Raw genomic sequence first — 23,055 nt, forward strand, 5'->3', positions numbered from 1 at the left:
TTTCTTCCAGTATCTCTTTTTCGATTCCTTACATGTTTCCTTTTCAATACCTTTTCTTTCCTGTTCCTCTGTACACTTTTTCTTTCACCCTAGCTGAACCTCTTCTCTGCGTTTGATTTTGTATAGATTAGCTAGAGATGGCAGTTAGCTGAAGACTTATTTTCAAACATTGATACTTTTAAAGAAGGACAGATTATTTGTGGTGAAAGTCGCACACACAAAAAATGTAGTGAACCAAGTTCAGCTAGATTCCTGCTACTTTTATTCAGTGTATGCAACAGATAAAACTGAAATTGCAAATGCTTGCAGGAGATTGGCATTAAATACATCTTTATACTAAAGTAATATTCATATTTAATAGTATTTATAAAAAGATATTTCAAATTAATACTTTCATGAATATAGTCTGTGTTAACATTGTTCATAGAGATCTAGAAGTGGAGAAATTAACTGCCTACAGGAATTTTCTGCATCTATTTTCTGATACAAATGGAAATTTCTTGAAAAATGACTTTATGCTTTTCTTAACAAATATTTTCTTCTAGATAAGACATTTAATTACTAATTTAACATGCACAGGTAGATAATTGTTTTTCTTCACCTTAGGCTCACCTGCTAAGTTTCTCCCTGATTTCAGGATTCTTAATTTCATTTTTCAGATCTTCAAAAGTCTGAGCTGACGAAAGATTACAGTAAACTCTAAAATCATGGTAGGGAGGAATTCCATGATCTCTGCCTCTCTGAATATTCATAGCTGCCAGATCTAAAGCCACAGTACGTGCCATTGAGAAGAGTCTTTCTGTTAGTTCTGTATTGAGTAATTGTGATGGGACACGCATCTTACCAGCAACACCAAACAATCCCCTTAGAAGTGGATCAATGCCTCCTTCATTTACAATCCGAAATGGAGAGAAGAATGCCTTATGAAGAGGTAGAGGGCCTTGTGGAATAGGTTCAAAATTTTCATCCAGCCGATACAGAAAAGGATTAATGAGTGTGTGACCAAACCTAAAAGCGGCAGTTGCAAACTCATTAGTTATGCCAGAATTAACACTGGGATCATAACCTTTATATTCGCCAAGCATCTTCATGCCTACCTCTCCAAAGATCTTAGGTAGCCAGTGGCTAAATGTTATGTGTTGCATTTCTGCACCAACAATTTTGCGTGTTTCATGATATATTGTGTCACCATCCCAATGTGGATTGAGTTTCAGTAGCTCTGTGGCAATTCTGTTGTGTTCTCTAAACCACAACGTGTGGATACTGGTAAGACCCAGCTGTTCATTAGAACGCTGATCACCAGCTAAGAAGCAGGGAATTGGACTCTCATTTTCATCTCTCATACACTCTGTTGGTGGACCAGTAGCAAATGGAAGAAGAGGCTTGCCAGATCTCTGCACAATGCCCTGTCTCAGAAGACCCCTTTGACTTGCCAGGTCTCTGATTTCTAGTGCTTCATGGTCTGAACTGCCATACACATTGGATGCATCAATATATGAAGTTAGCTGGTTGATTTGTTCTCGGGGGTACACAGAATTCATCAGAAGAGACGTCATGCCACTTCCACAAACTGGGCTGGAGCGTACAAAAAACATACAGCGTGCACCATTTCTAACTCTAGGATCATTTGGCGGTATCATGATTGAAAAGCATGGAGGATCATTTGTGCAAACTGAACTGCAGTGCTGACCATCAGAAAATCTGGCTTCGCTTAGTGCAGCAACCGTGAGGTCAAGGTCGTGGTCAAGAAACTGACCCCACTGCATCAACATGTGAGTATACTGATCATCAGGAGTTATCGTTTCAGTTCCAATCAGAGTAGTTGAAACCAGTCGAGGCATTGGGAGTGCATATCCATTGGAGAGTCTCCTGGGCTCAATTCCACGAGGCAGATTAAATCCATTTTCGTAGACTGATTTTAACAGACGTTCAAAGGCTGTCAGAGAAGCACCCCACATGGGATGCTGTAGGTTGTTGCAAGTTCCATCGTGTGTCCTGTACTTCTGGTGAAAGCACATATCTGAGCAATTGTTCACTCGCCGATGAGCTGTACAGCCGGATAGATTAGCTATCAGGTTCAAGTACTGCGGGGATACAAGGTCATTATAGTGATAGCCTGAAACAAGAAAGACACAAAAAAWATCAAAGACTTATTTTACTAGATTCATGGCTCCCCAACATCATGAATTTCTGTGGATATTATTTTACTATATTTTCCATATGATTAAGTATCACTACTGTTTAAAAAGAACAATAATCTATGTATATTTAGACCATTAGGTTATTTGAACAARCAACCTACTACTCTTAGGTCAGAAGGCAGTTCTGTAAAATGCCAGTTCCAGTAGAACTTTTAAAAAATGTTCACAAAAAGAGCTCATTTCCTATTTGATCACCTAGGAAAGCAGTAATACTTTTAGAAATAATAATCTCTCACTGAGAAGAACCGGAAAATGTTCTCCATGTCAGAAAAGCATTTTAAAAAAATCTTAGTAAAATTTATATGTATTTCAAAACTTTAGAGATTTGATAATTTACTACTGTTCTGTTTTTATTACAGTGGAAGTTGCAGAATTCTAAGAAAAAAAGAATCAAAAAAAGAAGTCAAAGAAAATCACCATAGGCAATTTAGGAGTCATCTCTAGGCCAAACAGTGTGGAGTAATTCACACATTACTCAGGATAGTCCACACTAAAGCAAACTAACGTTTGCATAACACTCTGCATTGCTTTCCTCTTGGATTCATACCATTCACCTCTAGGACAAGGACATACTTAGCACTTTCTTGCAGTTTTTTCTCAGTTCAGAGGGATTCAATAATATACACAGTAACTCATTAGAGTGGTGTTTTTACAGTTTCAAACTGAGGGCATGTGTTTTACGATCTCTGCAGTGGTATGACAGCATGTGGAAGGATTCAGTAGAAGGCAGAAGGGAAAATGGAAATGAGTGAGTGTATAGCGATATTTTGTTCACACAGGCTCATGGGGTTCCCACCTCGACCACCTAACCTACCTAACTACTCAAGAGTATGAACTGAATGCAGTAATGCAAGAGGTGGATGCAGATTAGCTTCAGTAAATTCTTCTTTCAATCCTGAGGTCATTTATGGCATGCCTTATCTATATTCAATACATAAATATGCCCTAGATACACTGCTGCACTTTATCAACTGTTACAATTCACGGCAATTTCAAACAAGCCAGCTGAAGCCCCCTCTCTGCCTTTACCTTGAACCGGACTGGAACTGCTCAGAGCTGAGCACATTATCTCAGCTGGGAAAGGATAAAGAACAGTTTAGCATCCGTATGTGTTCAGTGGTGGGACTAGAGCCATGCTCTGCTCCTTCCACCATGCTGTTCTSTGTTTACTCAGTTTCTGACAAATATATGCTCCAAAATGGTTTACAAGTGGAAGCAAAGATATTAGAGACCTACTGCTTACTTTGTGCAAAACTTACCTGTTCTTGCACACATACACATATTATTTTATGGAATATCCCAGACGAGGAAATACAAGACCAAACCAGAGAGCAAAATCAGTAAGTGCCACTGGGTAATGTGGCACAATACACTCTTTGGGGATACTATTGATATTATAGAAGAATATGCTCATTACTAGGGCAATTTCTAAAACTACACTTAGGAAAACATGTCTCCTTGTCTGTAACACCCTTTCTGGTGATCTTCATTTACCATGAAATTCTCTTCCTATGATTGATATTCATGTAGTCTTTACATTTGTCTGCTGCGGTTATCCTGGTTTCCACTCACACTTCTGAAACGAAGCTGTGATTAAAACTCAGCTGTGAAACTTATGGATGGAATGGCCTTCTTTATCAATTCAAAAGAAAAGGCTCAGCTTCTCTGCTCACAAAAAGTTTACGTGGGATGGGACCTCTCATCTACAGATTAGATTTGATGGCYTTCTGATCAGAGTGAAGGTTGTTACAAACGTCAGTCTCAGAACCTCAATTACCCCATGCACTGTAGGCACTGGCTCTGGCTCTGCTTTCTAAAATGCTGGCCCCCAAGCATTCCCAGCTAACTCAATTCACATACTATTAACTAAATTTTTTCAAACTGCAAGGAAGATGTTCACAGGCTCATAGAAATACTGATTGAAAGGGATCTCTCACCTAAACACATGTGAGCTGTATGTTTGTCTAGCAGTCTCAAAAACCTTCACAGCCTTTCCAGATAATTTGTTCCAGTGCTGCATAGCTTCCCAGGGAGCAAGTGTTACCTAACATTCAACACGAACCTCTCAAGCAGAAATTTATGGCCATTCCCCTTGCTATACTGTCTGGCATAAMCGAAAAGAATTTGGCTTCATCATCCTTCTTCGGGATATTCCCAGATTTTACATAAAAAGTATCTGAATACAAAGTTATCAAATTTCTCAAAAATTCCAAATGCAAAAGTGGTAAATAACACTTTTATATTTTGAAATATAACCAAATAAGGACAAGTACGAATATTAAAAAAAAAAGAGCATTAGATTGTTTAAATAAAAACAGATTTATTTTACTATTCTAGTTTCCATAAAAGTCAATTTTCTATGGACTTTGTAGATCTCAGAAGCAAGCTTCGATTGTGAACAGAATTTCCAGTATCACAAAAAGCTGCCTTTGTATATATGTATGCTAGTTTTTGGTAAACCTTGGAATGATTACTTTTACTATTATGAATTTTAGTGAAAAGCAATTAACCAATTCTTACACATTAGATGTCACATAGCTGTTGCACTGCACTTCATGAGTATTACATTCATTATGCTCACATATGCAACTAATCAGAGAGCCAAATTAAAGTTGGTCACTGTTATAAAACACAAGCCTTCAAAGAATTTTGAATACGTTTTTGCAGTAAACTATTCATCACAAATTATTTTCTTAGCTCTAATAATGAGTAGGAAGCTTCTTTTACTAGCAGATATTACAGTACTCCCCAAAGCTTGCAGTCTTTGGGCTTACAAATATTCGCCTAGTTCAGGGTCAGAGTTAACGTTTTCGGAAGGAACAATAAATGCTCAATTATAAGCATCAAAAGAAATATAGTAAGTAAAAATATTTCCTCTAGATTTTCAGTGTAGCTTTTGGCTATGTCTCAAGTCTCAAAAGCTCTCCTAAAACTCCGTCATTATTTCCAAATGCTTTAATCCTATGTCTCARGCATATCCACACACATATCTACACCCATTAATTGTATACTCTCCAGCTGGACTTTACGAATTTGAATTTGGAGTTCAATAACTAAAAGGCAGAAATATTGAAATTCACATTTTTATGTTATGTATAAAAAAGCAGAAAAAACTGTATTTCTTATTTCATCAGAATAGAGTTCAAGGAAACAGCTATCTTAGTTTGAAAGTGTACTTAAAGCATGAGTGGCAAAAAATTATTTGAACACTGTTGTAGTACATGCAGAAACCTTGTTTTGTAAAGTACACAAAACTTTCTTGATATGTCATCTTTTCTCTTTGGTAACGCATGCAGGCAATAAAATATTTTATTTAAAAAAATAGCAACAAAATACTGATTCTTTTTAACACATAACATAAAGGCCCATTTTGCTAAAAATAGCAGTTCTAATGAATTTTGAATTAATATCTGGTMAGTTAACAGGCAGGAAATATTATGCACTTTGGATACACCAAATATCCAAGACCAGTAGAAGAATCTGAACATCAATTTTTCCCTAATATGTCAACATGAAGGAAAATAAACATACTCTGTCATCAAAGGTCAAACAAATTGAGTTAAAACACAGTGTAGCAATGTGCAAATCAAGGATTGAATCATGCAACCATATATCTGGTGAAGCTTTTCAGAGTTAAACACTCTGCTGATTCCAATGTAATGGTTCTCCAGTTAGGATCCATACTCTGAAAATTAATCTTAGGAAGACAAATAAACTTCAACACAGAAAAATAAGGAGAGTGTACTGACTTGTTCCATTCAGGTCAACCATTAGACCGTCCTGTACATGATCTTGAATAAGCTGTAATGTCCTTTCAAATATTTCCCCAGCTCTTGCTTGCTCAACAGTGTATGGATCTCTTGGGTATCGAAATAAGGCTAGCAAATCATTTGGAGAGCGAGGACGACTAATAGATAATTTGAAAAAAACAGTAAGTGTACACAGGCATTACAAAATAACAACACAATATAGTGTAAAAATTTGCAACTTGACATGATTAGAACATACCTTGGTTACTCATCTCAAAATGGAAGGCAAAAAGAAATAATATATATATATTTAATAAAAGAATATGGAATTAAACATTTAGCCTTTTAAAACACGTTGTCTCCCCAGAAAAATTGTAGCAATGAATAAAGATCTTGACAGGCAAAAATTTTGTCTCCACTACTTAGTGCTTAAAGAATAGGAGTCTTTACAAGCTAAACTGCTGGTATTCCCAGAACTAGCCAGATGATAACAATGTTATTTAAATAATAAAGTAGTTTCTTGTTTATTAATTGTTCCATTTCTTTAGTATACTCTAAATTAATTTTAATTTTGCAATTAAAAAAGAAGGAGATACCTGTCAAACAAATGCGTTCGTGTTGAATTTATTGCTCTGTCAACAGTGGCAATTGCTTCTACAATTGATGTTTGTACAAATGGATCTCCATTTCGACTGACATTAGGAACTACAGAAACAGAAATTCATATATTATTGCAAAAATCACCACACACAAAAAGATATTTCTATAAAACAGAGTCTAGACACGACTTCATTTCAGTTGCACAACGTAAACTCCTGTTTTCAAGTACAAAATTCATAACCATTTTGGAACTCTATCAAAACACATTACATCAGAGCAAAATTATGGACTCTTGTTAATATTAGTCAAGAAGCCAGCTTGTTTATAATTCTAAAATAAAATGATGTGAGGATAAAATGCCTACGATGGTTTAGATGTATGCTATTTAGTCCTACAATTACAAGTAAAAATGACTAGAGCAAAAAATAAATGATTATTAAGGGTTTGCATGGTGGAGTTTGTTATTAGCTTTCAAGTGTTGGAATCAAGAGCCTGATCTACATCCACTGAAATCAATGGATGTATTCTTACTCATTTCAGTTAGTACTGAGTGAAGTCTTGAAATTAGTGTAGGAATTCATGGGGTTAACAAGAAGACATTGCAATCAGAACAACTTATTTATAGACTTAATTTTGCCTTTTAGCGCGCCAACGCGCACACACACACACACACACATATATATACATCACAAAAATTGAAGAGATCTTTTAAAAAATAAACACATAGAAACATAATTCAAAAAAAMCCCAAACACTATATACTCCTAAATAGCTAATTAATACTGTTCCTATTCTTAGTTTACTTGAGCAAAAGATGCACATTAATTTTAAAGAGCTATAAATYTTTTATTTATTTTGATCACTACTTTCTTTTCTACTTTAATATTTTCTAGCTTTATAATACTAGGTTAAAAATCACAAGCTTAACAGGCTATTTATGCCTCTTCATAGTACTAGTAACTCTCTAATGCACAGGCCCATTCAGCTGCCTTTTTATAAAGTGTTCAGTTGCAGCTGGATGTTTATACAACATATCTAAGGCTAATAACCTTCCTTTTACTCTAAACCAGGAACTACTAGATCCAGAGGCAACAGCTAACAATTTCCAGAGAGACTGTTTAGATTGGAAAAGTCAGACAGGAAGAAGGCTAAAGTAGGAAAAAAAGTCCAAAGCAAATACACTGGAATAAAATCAACAGCTGTACAAAAGCAGCTGACATAAAACTGTTGTTTACAAGTTTTTCCATGACATTTTTTTTCTTTTCTAAGCAATATCTTATTATTCCTTTTAACTGGCAGCTTAGGCTGTGTCTGTAGGAGTTTGAGAGTCTGGACCTGGGCAATTAAATTTACTGTCAGAGGAAACGGTCCCTGGTACCGTAAGGCTGCAGCTGCCCYGGGACAGGCTGCCGCAGGCACAACGCACTCTCAGCATCCAAAGCAGAGGGACCTTTCCACTGCACAACTGCAGTAGTCCGTGGTCCCCGCTAATTACAAGTTACTTCATAATTTCAGTCATTTAGTTGTGTGCCATGAATCGTTTTTAACACTTAAGGAAAGATTTTAATAAATTAATATATAATATATAACTATATATACCTATATATATATATATATATATATATATTTATATATTTAAATATTTTAATATATTATTTATATATTTTAATATATTTAATATATTATGTTAATAAAACATGAACTTTGTTTAAAAGAAATCTTCACAAGTAAGGTTTTTAGATGTTTCTGGCTACGTCAATATTTATAATCTATCCATTTGTCCTCTTTGCTTGATAACTCTGGCCTCTCATGATAACTTCATTTACATAGCAACAATACAGAAACAATATCAGACATACTACTTGTTTCAATAAGAAATATCATTTACAGTTTTAGACTGAGTGCAGACAAATCAAGGGGAGTTTCACTTTTATAGGCTTATGGATGTTGGAGTTTACAAAAAATAAACAGATTTCAATTAAATACAGCAGATTGTACTTCAGCAATCACAGAACTTTGTAGTTTGCTAATTTTCGCAGATGAGAAAGAGCAGTTGACATCTGCACTAAATGAATGAAACTTGTTTCATTGGGATTACAGTTGATTTCAACATTTCATTTTTCAGAGCCCTTATTGTTTTGGGATCTAATTAATCTTTTTTTTTTCCCTTAAAGAAAAAAGAAAGAACTGTTTCCTTCTGTGCATCTCCAGGGTAACCATGATTAGCTCAGATTTTATGGACTTCCCTTACATTTGCAGATTTTATAAATGGAGATGAAACYTTCTCACTGAGAAATTCCAATTTACAGCTTGAAGCAAATAACTTATTTTTGATAAAGGAAGGCATAGATTGATACAGCCTACTAAAAGAAACTTAAGTGTAAGTTAATATTTATTAATATTGATTATTTGTCATTATTCCTGGGAAATAATTAGAATAGTTCAAATTGTCTTCTTTCCTTCTTGTTTTCTTCTTTAGCTTCTTAAGATCATTATAACACTATTTTGAATTCTTTCATTTAGTTGCAACTTAGTTTTCAACTGATTGGTGTAAGTTCTCCTTTAAAAATGCCAGAGAACCTTTTGCCAAGTTATTCCTAAAGAAAGATAAGACTATGCATTTCACTAGTAAATTCTAATAGGTTCAAATAATAATCTCAAGAGAAGACTAGGATGACTATCTGGAGCCCAAAGCATTGTTTGCTTTGAAGTTTAAGTCTTGGACATATTTTTGCTGATGTATTCCTATCTTACTCATATCTGCATCCTCATATTTGCCTGAATTAAATGAAAAAATTGAGAGGATTATGGAAGAAGAAGAAACATAAGTAAGGGAAGAAGGAATACAGTATTTGATGCTGAAGATAACTTTTTGCATCTTATCAATTAAAAAATTAAAATAAAACTAATTATCTAACTCATATCTCTTACTGATTTATAAACCTTACCATTAACACTAAGCACCATACTGACAGAGGAGTATCCAATGCTGTTCCGGGCAACACATTCATATCGACCTTCATCAGCTGTTCCAACATCACGAATAGTAAGAAATCCCTCTGGACTAACATGAAATTTTCCACTTTCAGTTACCTGTACTCCATCCTGCAGCAAAGCATAGTGTTTAGTTATTCTTATATATCTACACTTTGTTTTCAAACTTGAATTTGTGTCTTCTTCCTGTCTTTTCTCATAGAGTGAGCTAGTAAACAGAACGATTGTATGCTCTATTTTGTATTTATATTTTGCATGCCAAGGCAATCATCAAATAGATATATACAGATATAAAAAAAATAAAAAAAATGCCACTGTGACAGGATGATTTGCATATAGATCTAACTTCTACAATTTATTTACTTTAAAAAGAATTATTTATTATTAATGAAGGCTTTTTAATGATTGAAGGCCCTCACTACAGAAAATTTAAGCTACAAAAATGGTATGATAGCATTTCTTAAGAACATATATACACATTTGCTTACTCAAAATTAATTACTTTTAAAATGTCTCAGAAAAGAGCAATATGTTCTTCCTATGCTATGCATTTAGCAGCAATTTAAGGCAAATTTTAGAATGATCACTAATTGAAGAGAAGATAATTAAGGAAATATAAGATCAACATTAGCAACCCATTTTTAATTCACACAGTGAATTCTCACATTTCTGATTCCTTGCTCTGAACAATTATCTATTGCTATTGCTGCAAATCAAAGACAGAGTAAAAGCCTTATCCGATATTTCTCACCTGGTTTCTTCTCTGTGATTTATAGTACTGTCATTAGAAAAAACATTTTTTAAAACTGCTATAGGGAGATGAGTTACCAAAAAAGTTATGAAAACTGTATTATATATATATATAGATTACCTTATTCCATGTAATCACTGGCTCCGGCTCTCCTTGAGCACTGCATGGAATCTGAACATTGGTGCCAACTTCTACTGTCATGTCACTGGGAACACTRGCAAATACAGGAGTCACTGAAAAAACAAATGACACGTTGAAAAAGTACAAAATACAACTCGTGGAAAAACCTAAAAGAAGTCAGATCTGCTTAGTTTTTTAAGTTACTCAGTTTCTCAGTTTATATGCTTGCTTTGTTTGCAAGCTTTTAGTTGGTTATAACTTTACTTTAGAGATAAAATTCCTTATGCCTGATGTCTGCTTCAGGCTGATTTTTTAATTATCCTGTTCCAGCAACATAAACTAGTAGTTTTAAGTTTAACCTAAAAGTCCTAAAATTTCTTTAAATAGCTAAATTTGAGCAAAGTCATCAGTATGAAAATCCCATCAACTTCTGTTAAAGTATATTTTTTAAAATAACAACAGAGATTTCTTAGGTGCTAAAAACAAACTTTCCAGAACCCATCCAACTGTGAGTGCTTCAGCCTGAWTTGCATTGCCTGAAGTGCTAAGCATTCACAGAACTCCTCTGTATCTGAAATCAGTGAACCTTTGGCTTTAAACATTAAAACATGATCTCCAGTTTTAAGTATTCTGAGAACAGAGTACACAGCTACCTAAAATCAGTGTAAAGAAAAATAATGCATTTTTATCCTAATCTCCTTTCACATCCACATTCATGTCCAGCACTCAGATATTATCATGAGGAACACATAAAACTGATTATAAAGATCTTAAGAACTGCATTTCTGCTGTAACACATCAGTATTTTACGGGATCACGTTTTTACAGTGGCGTATTTGGCCACACAGCATACATTTATATAGCCGAACTAATCTGTCCCTGGTGTGATCTGTATGGCCGGTTCAGTCCTTGGCAGGGCTTTGGCCCATCTCCTTCCTCTGCAGATGGGGTGGGGGGTTATCAGGGCCAGGAACCATTTCAAATACAAAAACTGGATGCAGGCATCTGGCCCTGGGATGTAGGAGTTTCRCTCTGTGGATGTTAACCGTGTCGTGCCAAGGACCAGTGAACAGATCCTGCACTGTTTAATACATTAACACAGATTTAGTCACAGAGACCAAGGAGAAAGAAAAGCTGACGAGACATCCTCAGATGAACGGTCCTTGCCATTGGAAGCCCAGAGGCCTCCAATTCTATCAGAGTTCTTTGGTTAGTTATTCCTCCATTAGAGCCCATTTTCCCTTTCTCACACAATCGAAAATGACATTGCAATGAATGTACGGAGAGATTTAAACTCAAGGTATATATGAATTCAATGAAGTTTAACACAGGCAGAAGACTATAAAATTTTATAAAACTACAATTCGCTTTACTGAATTTTAGTCAACAGTTTTATACTGGTGAACAAAATCTATTGTTTGAAAAAATTAATCTCCCTTAAGGCAAGTATTATTCTTAACTAGCAGAAATCAATGGAAAATCTTTGACAAAAAAATAAGCTCAGGGAGATTATATTTTAACAGAAGTCACTAACAAGAAATGCTTTAGTTTTACTGAAGTATAACTACTAACGTGATTCCACTTAATCCTAAAAGTAGCTTATTTGTAATTTATACGGAGAAAAACATAAAATCAATAGGGTGAATTTTTTTTCGTGTTAGCTTATTTAAAGTATAAGGATAGATATTTTATTGCGAAKGTCAGTCTGCTGTTGTACAATAGATACTTCTGGTTCTGCCCAGCAAAACGTTATATTAACTGCATTATGTAATTAGCTGTGTACAGTTTTATAAGAAATTACTATAATATGCAATCAGAAAAAGGCAATTATTTTAAGAAAACAAATTAATTTCCTGAAGCTGATAATGCAATCATCCAAAAACCAAACCTCCATTCTTTACAAAAAACAGCAAATCAGATAAACCTCTTCCACAGAAGACAGACTGTTTTAAAGAAACAGTACTCTACATAAATTCTGACTGGCATCCACACATGTTATTTATTAAAAAACACCTCAAAGCTAAAAATAGAGGTAATCAGAGTAATGAATCAGAAATGTGAAAGTGCTCTGGATAGCAAGTTTTCTAAATGACAAAATATACAGTACTATTTTGAGAAGCTTTTATCAAGAAAAGATCATGCTTAGCAGTAGTTTCCAAGTGACTTTGATTATAAACAGGGCATATTGTCTAACACCCTCAATTTATAAAAAGAATTATAAGATACCTCGTAATTCACAAATAGCGGCTTAGGAATTATTGTAACATTCAGTAAAAACTCAGAAGAAAAATCCAAGCACTATTTAGACCTGTCTCGAGGCTTTTCTAACTCTAAGTGAAGATAAATTTCACCTACTTCATATTTGCATGTAGTATGATGCCTTTAAAAGGATCTAATTGCTATTAATTTAAATTTTCACATTTTACAAAAGGAAAAGAATAAATCAAGCACACTACTAAGTACTTTAGACTAAGGTTAAACCTAATCTTTCCAGCAGCTGTAAATATGTACATGGAGAACATACCTCTAGGCTGCACTGTCAGGTATACTACAGTTCGCTGAGATCCTATAATATTGACAGCTTGGCATTCATATTGTCCCTGATCATGCAGAGCAACCCTGGAAATCCTTAAGGTTCCAGAGGACAGAACTAAATGTCTTCTGTCAACAGACAATTGGCCTCCTGAAACACAATAATATTTGCTTTTTATAACAGTACAAAATAAARTAGTCTATTACAGAAAAAGGAAAATCCAGGAAAATTTAGAATTTGATAAAATACTGACAAAATCAGAAGTGTCTCAAAAAGAAAGAAGAGTTAAAACCCGTTATATACTTTACAGAATATGAACATACACACACATAAGCGTATGTTCTTCCTGATCTTTTCCACCTCTATTTTTGTGGTAAAAATAGGTATTTTCATTTAAGGAGCATGCTAAAGCATCTCAACAAGGTGCTACAAGAAGAATGCCAACAGGTATTACTGTTATATTACCACATAGTAAGACATTCACAATTACCACACCTGCCTAGGCCRTCTAGAGAACCATCAGAAAAACACATCCAGCCCTGAAAAACTGCAATATAACATAATAAAAGGAAATAAAAGGCAGAACAGTGTGTGGACACTATTCCTTCTCTTTAGAAATTTCATTTGATTGGAGTAACCTTGGCAGAGGGAGAAACAGGAACATTACCAGCATCAAAACGATCAAGCATTTGTTAAAAATCTACTTTATCTACCACAATCCACAATTTCTTAACGGTTGGTTGTCCTGGTACAGCTATTTTATTCGACCCAACTGGAATATCTGCTTACTGATAAAACATCCAGTTCAGTATACCTTGCCACTGTATTTGGCTTAATGCCTTCACAGCCCCAATCTGGTAACGCAGCCAGCAGAGCAGACCCCAGGGTTCCTGCAACCCCAMGAAGTGGAAGGAATGCCTCATACGGAAATTATAATGATGCCAGTTACAGGTTAGACTAATCTGGTTTCTCCAGAGAGCACAGAGGACAGATTCACCTCACCTAACCTTAGTTCTCCTACTGACAACTCTCAGCTAGACTCATTTTATAGTAAGTGGGTTATATGATAGATATTGCCAAATGTGATTTGTCTCACATTTCTTGAACATTTACTATTAGGAGTCYATTATGGAGACATTTATTTCAGTGACTCCTTCTACTGAAAACATGAAAAACTTGGGCAACTAGTTACTGTTGGATATTTTGCTTTTYCTAGTTAAAGCAGAATAAGGGGAACCGTGTCTCCTTCAACAGACATAGAAGCATTTAAAATAAAATAATACATATTCACATATTCCCYTTCAATTCATGAGTGATTCTCAAATAAAATCTGAAGTATTTGACTCGTTTGAAAGTAAAAACAGAACAAACTTACCTCCTTTTGTCCAGGCAATAACAGGCTGRGGATAGCCTTGTGCTTCACAAGGGAAGTCAACAGTTTGTCCCTCAATCACTGTTCTGTCTTGAGGAGTGACAGTAAACTGAGGTAGAGCTACAAAGGAGAAAACGAATCATTTAAAAACATACGAAAAATGCATAACTGACTGGAATTACATATAATTTTATACATGACTCGAATACCTCATATCTGTGGGAAATGGGACCCTAAAGAAATTACGAYAGAGATTACAAATGGGCAGATTTGTCTCTCACAAAATGTGAACACTTCCTAACACACTATGACCCTGAAGTCATTTAAGAGCTGTAGAATCTACTTCAATAGGTCCAAAATAAGATGTACAACCTGTAAAATCAASTGGGGAGGTTAAATATACCTTTTTATCTTTCTCACAACAAACAAACCTACAAAACTCAGAGCTAAACTACAGAGGAAATGCAATGTAGTCAAAAAACAACCTAAGCAGCTTTTTTTTTTTCTGCTTTATACAAAAGGAAAACAGTGCCAGTTTCTGCAGCAACATCATGGCATTATCAATGTGAGCAGGAATTTGTTCAGCTCTCACTATCATTCATTAGCAAATGACAAATGAACAAACTGCACGGACAGGTTGTTTCATATAGCTTGAAAAAATGTACTGATTGACAGTCTAAACTGTTTGCCAATACAGACATTAATACGAGCACAAAAATAAAAGGTACTTAAAAGCTTTTCAAATAAAAGTTCCACTTTGAAACATTTGCAAAAGTATTCAACATATATTAGAGAAGGTTTTTCAGTATGTTGTTCCTGAAATACTTTATAGGCATATTACAGACAAACAACACCAAAATAATTGTGATCATAGTAAGTTACAGTATTTTAGTTTCCACTTTGCAGAAAAGCTATGCTAATRACTCAGTTGGAAGAGTGACAGTTTCCATGCAGCTCTGCAGAAAATGTAGCCACTTTTGCCCCAGTGCCTACAAAAAAAGAGGTGATATAGATCTATACTTAAAACTCCACTGCAAGTACTCCAATCATAAACTCTAATCTCTAGGAATGCTACTCGTTACAGAACATATTTCAGTTCCACAAAAGTTGTACATTGCATGTTTATTCACACAGGCAAACAGAACTTCAGAAATAAAAAAAAAACAAAATATAAATAATTTACTTCTGAGGTTAATCCAAAAGACTGAAATTCTAGAGAATTAATATATAATACCCTACTCTGGGTAAATATATACTGCAAAATTCCCTTGAACTACATAGAATTAAAAGAAAAAAAAATCTTGTGATTTCAGTTTGCTACAACAATTCAGAAAAAGAGACGAAAGCCATGCAATCTGAAGTAATGGAGTTTGACATTCTATTTTACAGCATGCCATGCCTAGTTTGATGGCACTCACCTTGGACTATGATGTATGCAGTTGCATGGATGTTATCTACGCTGTTAGTTGCAAAACAGGTATACTCGCCACTGTCTTCCTGCTTCACATTTTGTATATAAAGTCCTCCTGAAGGAGTTATGGTGATGCGAGGGTCACTTGGTAAAGGGGTTCTGTCGCCTTTGGTCCACGTAATTCGTGGCTGAGGGTGCCCAGTTGCACTGCATTCCAGAGTAACACTTTCTCCAACCAATACCTCTGTATTTTGCGGATGAATCACAAAACTTGGCCGGGCTGTGAGAAAAGAATCATGCCTGAATATGACTGGCATAACACTAATGTGGCTAAATATTGCAATTGTTTGGGGAATCTGATTTTTTTAATAGGTCTGTTCCAAGATATTTTAATCTTGCACACGTTGTCTCACTTTAAACCTTATCTAGCTGAAAACATTTTAAAATATCAGTAGATAAAATTAAAAACTCATATAGATGTTTTAAAATAATTTATGAATATACTTTAGTACTTGTAATTGTAGGTATATCCATTGCACTGATATTTTTCTTAAATCCCTTTCAAGAGAATTTTACAGCATTTTCTTCTCATCTATTGAAGTTTATAAAGGTCTTTTCAGAAACAGAAGCACTGAGACCCAGAAAATAAACTGACTAGTAAGTTCTACCTGGTGCACAAAAGGAAAAAAAAAAAAAGATTAAACTGCATTTTAGTAGCTTTTCTTAACTAAATGTGTAAGCTACAATAGCATTTTAAATTTAACTTCTGATGAGCGTAAAAACAAACTTTCTGACAGCAAAGTTTGAAATCTGAAAAAATCACAGTTCTGGACAGGAATTTAGTGTTTGCAAACACAAAGCACTGGCTAGGTGGATACATAGACTATAAAGTTGCTGTGCAATCACTGCTGCCTTGTGTGTTATCAAAGCTTTCATGASTGACAGAAGCTCTGTGATAGATTTCTAACACACAGAAAGAATACTATTGCACAGAGCAACATTACAATGCAACACCCTCTTCTTTCATCCTTTATATATCTCCCCCAAAAAAGTTCACATGACTATCGTCAGATTGACTTAAAACAATAAACRGTATTATTTAACTGGTTGATTTTCATTTTTGTTCTAGGGATATTAAAACTTCATGATCTAATCAGTAAGATGTCCAAGGACAAGAAATCTACATGTCGAGAACAAATAAGAGCCAATGCATCCAATGTTTAGCAATCTTCCTATCAAAATAATTCTATATCTGATTAAAAATTCAGACTTTGTATTTTTTACCTGGTGACCCAAAGTATCTAAGAGTAACTTCCTGAGTTTTCACTTCGCCAGCCACGTTTTTTGCCATGCACTGGTAAATGCCTTGGTCTGTTTCTTGAGTATTCTGAATCATTAATGTGCCATCATCCAGCAAGTTTAACCGGGAATCTTCTTTCATACTGAGCTCATTACTGTGAAAAAAAGTAATCTGCTGGAGTTAAACCTTTAAATCACAAGCACAGAAAAATGTCAAATAATAAAAGCCTAAACACATTAACCAGAATAACTTACAAAAATTAAGTTTTACTGTGTTAAACAAAAAAATAGAACTTTTAGGCTTTTTCCTAAAGAAAAAAAAGCAGTGGAAAAAACAATTCTGCTTATGCAGCCATTATATCTTCCAAACGAAAGGCCAGAATATTTTTATGAGTAAAAGCTTATGGAGAGGGAGAATAAAAGAGTAAAATACACACACCCAATCTCATTTTCTTTTTAGGATACAAGCGGTTCTAACTGACAAATCACTTTCAAGTATTTCAGCTGGAAATACACAATAGGTAAGTTCAAAACTCAAGATATTTTCTACTAGGAGAGGAGGTAGTTGCTATCAAACCATCTTGGTGCCCTCCTCCAACTGCATTCCTCCAGGAGCACTGGTGAACCTGGTTATAATTTGTACTTGCTTGGAATAAGTTGCATGCTTTAGCCTATGTCATGGACACATCATTTCTGTGATACTACCTAAGTAGAGCTAGGGCTTTTTATTAAAATGAACAGTTTCTCAATCCAGCCTTTGCTACATGATGAAAAATGCACAGAGTAGGGAYGAGGATCTCACCCCATATGTTCAAAACCGAGACTGCTGATCTATTCAACATACCACTCAACAGGGCAATGACTTTTGACTGAAATCTTGCCACATTCAACTACCTTGCAAAGAGCTTTGCTCTCATTCATGTAGCCAGGAAACAAGCCAGAGTCAATAATTCCACACCCCAAGCTCAAATTTCTTCTTAAAACTCTTTCCTATGTGTATTCTGAATACATGTTTTCTTTGTTTATTATGAAAAGCGCATGAGCCAAAGAAAATTTTAATGAAATAATTACACGATCCAAGTTTAAGGCTCTATACTTTACAAACTCTATAATAAAGTCTATACTCTTGCTACACATGGAGTTCTCACTGAAATCAGCACAACAGCTGCAGAAACAGGATTCTACATCATTCCCTTTTATCAACAAGCAAATTTGAAATGGTTCATTTGCTAATACAGAATGTGAAAAAATTCATTTTACAGATCAAATTCTCCACTTATAGACAAGAGTTATTAAGCCTATATCTGATTAARCTAATGTTAAAATCAGAAATTATGCATCCACTATAAATTCAAGTAAGTCTAGGGAAGGCAATTTCCTGCCATGTAGCTTGCTAAGCCACATCATTCCTGGTGCTGCTGCAGGGAGTCAGAGCTCTGCACAGGCCTTAGCAGAAACCCCGCATGGGATTGTCCTGTGGGCTCCTGAAAGACTCTTTTAGGTTTCTTCCATAACCCCTCAGCAGTGAGAACAAGCAGTGGAGCAGGTTCCCCACAGAGGATGWGCACTCTCCATCCTTGAAGGTTTTCAAGACTTGACCAGATAAAGCGCTGAGCAACCTGGTCTGTTTGCTCTGCTGACACCGCTTTGGAGCAGAGACCTCCTGGGCTCCCTTCCACCCTGAACAACCTATGTACAACCCTGTGACATACAAGCTTGCCTGCCCTTCATGTACTAATCTGAGGAGTCTGGAAAACGATGCACCTTCCTTCTTGTGGGATGAAGCTACATGTCTAGGGAAAGTTTACCAGTTTGGAGCCGAGCTGAAAGTCCTGGTTTGAAACCTAGCTCTTGTCCAGTTAGATTCCTTTAAACAAGCAAATATTGCTCTGCCCAGAGAGGTAATAAAACCAGAACTACACAGAATATGCAAACCCTAGCTAAACTCACAAACACAATATGTACAAGATGTCTATATTGTAGTATCTGATACTTATACACAAATGATCTACAGTTTTCTGTGTATGTGCAACCATGTACGTATAATTACAGCTGAAAAGCCTATCAACAGTATTATAGTCATAAAATGATAGTTTATGAAGTTTTCAGCTGGTAAGAGTTTAGATTAATGAATAAAATAGATCTGGGTCATTATTACTGCATATATTTCATTTCATTGCGATACGTTTCTGATGTTAGTATTCCAAACATTTTAGAAGCTAATGTGTATCAACAAGCACCTAGAAATGTACACACATCCAGACAAACCTACATACATCAAGTTTCTCTCTTCCTCTTTTAAACTTACTTGTTTCGAAGCCAGATAATTTCTGGTTTAGGATTGCCTTCAGCTCTGCAAGTGAAGTACACTGTATTCCCTGAGGTAACATCCACATCCTGAGGCTCTGATGTAATTCTTGGCCTCTCTGTATCAACAATAAAATACATAAGAAACTCTTGCTTGTCTTAAAATTACTAAAGAAAGGTAAATAATAAGTTTTCCATGTACCTGGTAGAAAAATATTTTTCACAGTTTTAAGTTAAAATATTTACATGCTTAATCAGGATTAAACATACTTTTCGCTATGTAAAAGTGACTATTGACTTTCTGACCTCCTCCACCATTTCTTAGGGCCTTTTAGCAGACTGGAAATGAATTGTGCAAATTTATATCAGGTTCTAATATAACTGTGTTATTTGAACAAAGACTCAATTTGCTTATGAAAAAAAAACTTTAAAGCAGTAAGCACAAGCACCATTTAAAATAACTTCCTCTCAGTCAGGATCACTGCCTAAGTTACCTTCTACAGAATAATTTGTCYAGCCTGCTTCCTGCAGTTTCCTTATTGAGCATCCTTAGATGTGGAGASAGAGCTGATAGCACACCGTGTGAATTATTCCCATATCAAATTCCCTTCTACTATCTTTATCAAGGACCCTGTAGGTGCTTACAGTCATAACTCTTGTGATTAGGTTTATGCAATACATAACCAAAAGGATAACTCTGTTATTTTATYCCTTGGCCTCCCCACGTGGTCGGACAGGCAAAACACCCCTCACGTGATGGGAGAAACCTGCCTTTTGGTAAGAGGAGAGGTGCCAGGGTCCAAAGCCTTGGAGCACCAGCATAAGAAGCTGCCTGACTCAGCCTGCATACTACTAGGGTAAAGGAATATAGAAGCACAAAAGCATTATAATAAAAGTGATAACCCGTTAATCCTTCAGAGACAGAGGACTTCAGGTTCTGTRTAGAATATTTCTTACAAAGATAGCTGAGGGGAAAGAAAAATCCCGTGACCTAACCCTGATTCCAGTAACGTCAACAAGAGTTTTAACGGGAAGTTCTGTGAAACTAGAAGCAATTCCATAACATTTCTTTCTTCTATTTCCTTTGTACAAAATGGAATACAGGACACCAAACAATATTAACTTACTCCTAGCTTAACTATCAAAGATCCTAGTTTACAGCTCATTTGTGGTCAAATATGAAACATAAAAAGGCAAAATGAGCCCCTTCTGGATAATCATGTTTAGTTTACTATGTTATCTCAGTAACAAACTTCAAACATGACTGTCCTTGTTGCATAGAAAATAGGCTGAGGGGAAAAAATGATTYTTTCCAAAGCAGATAAAAAAATGAGAAGGATGCAATGAGGAGATTTCTAGAAGCAATCATTATTAACCACAGAATCACAGAATAACAGAGTGGTTGAGGTTGGAAGGAACCTCTGGAGATCATCTASTCCAACCTCCCTGCTCAAGCAGGGTCACCTAGAGCATGGTAGACAGGGTTGCATCCAGGTGGACCTTGAAGATCTCCAGAGAAGGAGACTCCACAACCTTTCTGGGCAAACTGTGCCAGGGCTCCGTCACTCTCACAGGGAAGAAATTCCCCCCTCACGGTCAGGTGGAACTTCCTGTGCTTCAATTTCTGCCCATTGCCTCTTGTCTTGTCACACAGGACAACTGAAAAGAGTTTGTCYCCGTCCCCTTGACRCCCTCCCTTCAGGTACTTGTACACATTGATAAGATCCCCCCTCAGTCTTCTCTTCCCCAGGCTGAAGAGGCCCAGCTCTCACAGMCRTTCCTCMTAGGGCAGRTGCTCCAGCCCTCTGATCATCCTCGTAGCCCTACGCTGGACTCTCTCCAGTAGCTCCAGGTCTCTCTTGTMSTGGGGAGCCCAGAACTGGACACAGGACTCRAGATGAGGCCTCYSCAGGGCTGAGYRGAGGGGCAGGATCACCTMCCTCSACCTGCTGGCAACACTCTTCCTAATGCACCCCAGGAGACCATTGGCCTTCTTGGTCACAAGGGCACACTGCTGGCTCGTAGTCAATTTGTTGTCCACCAGCACTACACCAGCAGTAATATTAACCAGCAGTAGGCAGCGTTATCAAAGAGAACAGAAGAACAAATGCTAACAAAAATATGACTTGGATATATTTAACACAGCAAAGAAGCCAGCACCCACCACAGTTAAGTTCTTCGGGTGTTATTGTGGCCACTGATCTTCCCTGGATCCTTCGCGGAAACTCACAGGTAGCTGCTGCTTGAGCGTTACCCGATTCCGCGTACGTCTTCAACAGCTCTGCCAGCCACAGGATTTCACAGTCGCAATGAAGAGCGTTTGAATCTAAACGCCTACATAAAACAAGACGCAGCCACAATAGCTATTAGCAAGCTGGAACTATTTTCTTAGGGTCAAAATGATTCTGCGATACCACCAGCACCTTTCTCTGTGAATACAGACAAAGAGTTATTTTGAATATATCTGACGGTCACTTACTCACAAGCATTAAGCCTTTATTACAAAATTGCATACTATTTCTGCAGGTCTTTCCATACTATGCAGGAAGAACAGTGTTCAACACAGCAAGGACTTACTCAATATTTCTTTTCAATCTCGGCATTTAGAGCATAAACCAGATTTTATGTAGATATTATACAAGACTTRCTTAAGCAAGGAACATATTTCATTTCTCCACAATTTTTTTCTGTTTAAAATTTACAATTGTAGTAAGTTCATAGCTAAATGGACATTTTTAAAACTTTTCCATTCTGTTGATCAAGCTACTGAGACAAAGACCCATAGTTTTATCTAAGCATCAATCTCCTGTTGTATTCATTGGGCCAGTAACTTCCTAAAGCACCTGCCTATTGCAGGTAATGATCCATAAATTACTCTGACTTCCATTCCACCATAGTGATGGTCCCTGATAGGGCATTGAACTTTGTAGTGCAGGGCCCTAGGGGAGGGGGAAACAAACTTTTAAGTCATGTTATAGAAACCTATCACTATGTATTAAGCGTATCTAAGCTATATGACAATGAACTTCAGTTTGGTATATTTTTGGGGGTAGTTAACCCCCAATCATTTTGTCTTTTATTGTATTTTGATTTTTTTTCCCTGCTGTGCAAATTCCCTGATATTTTTTCTTCTCTGCYCTCCCACAAAAAATTGTGCAAGAACAAACAAGAATATATTACAAATTACTGTACAGATGTCTCCTAGCACACTGGGTGTTATCAGTAGAATTTAAATCCTGAACATGAGAGTCATGATATGATATTTAATGATGAGCTGTAACAGGCCAGTTTAGCACATTTCCAGCCATGGTCAAAATTAAAATTTTACTTTACCAAAGCATTACATGCAGAAACATCTGTTTTTGTTTGTTTCTTTCAGCTCCACAGGACTTTTAAGGCTGCGCGAGTGACGCGCCTATGACTGCAAGGTGCACACATCATCCAGATTTCTTTTGTTCTTCCCATCCTCCACAACTACAGGCACGGCTTCACAACTGGCTCGACCCTTCTCAATCCGCAATGCAGTGCCATAGGAACAGCTTCCTGTGATTTCCTTAATGATCCTTTTCCCTTGCAGAGTCAGTGCTGTGAGTCACCGCTCAGCACACCCTCAACAGTCCTTGCATGAAGGCGGCAGGAAAGTGCTTACGCCTAGGATGGGACTGCCTCTGCTAGAAACGACAGTCTTAGACAGTCTTCGATCATTTATGGTTCATTA

General features: G+C 36.2%; 1 protein-coding gene across 1 annotated transcript in view; it reads right to left on the reverse strand.

Annotated features, from left to right (window-relative positions):
* PXDN (peroxidasin) overlaps positions 1-23,055 on the reverse strand; it is a gene marked incomplete at its 5' end in the record, with an annotated part of 60,181 nt that overhangs the window by 20,432 nt on the left and 16,694 nt on the right. Inside the window, 11 exons of the mRNA XM_085322938.1 lie at positions 613-2,116; positions 5,951-6,108; positions 6,547-6,655; positions 9,499-9,655; positions 10,416-10,528; positions 12,940-13,098; positions 14,324-14,440; positions 15,739-16,011; positions 17,016-17,185; positions 19,339-19,456; positions 21,502-21,671. Coding sequence (XP_085179064.1) covers positions 613-2,116; positions 5,951-6,108; positions 6,547-6,655; positions 9,499-9,655; positions 10,416-10,528; positions 12,940-13,098; positions 14,324-14,440; positions 15,739-16,011; positions 17,016-17,185; positions 19,339-19,456; positions 21,502-21,671 — 3,048 coding nt within the window. The remainder of the gene's footprint in view (positions 1-612; positions 2,117-5,950; positions 6,109-6,546; positions 6,656-9,498; positions 9,656-10,415; positions 10,529-12,939; positions 13,099-14,323; positions 14,441-15,738; positions 16,012-17,015; positions 17,186-19,338; positions 19,457-21,501; positions 21,672-23,055) is intronic.

Source organism: Rhea americana, unplaced genomic scaffold (assembly GCF_003343005.1).
Source record: "Rhea americana isolate MKP2758 unplaced genomic scaffold, rheAme1 scaffold_80, whole genome shotgun sequence".
Lineage (NCBI taxonomy): Eukaryota > Metazoa > Chordata > Aves > Rheiformes > Rheidae > Rhea > Rhea americana.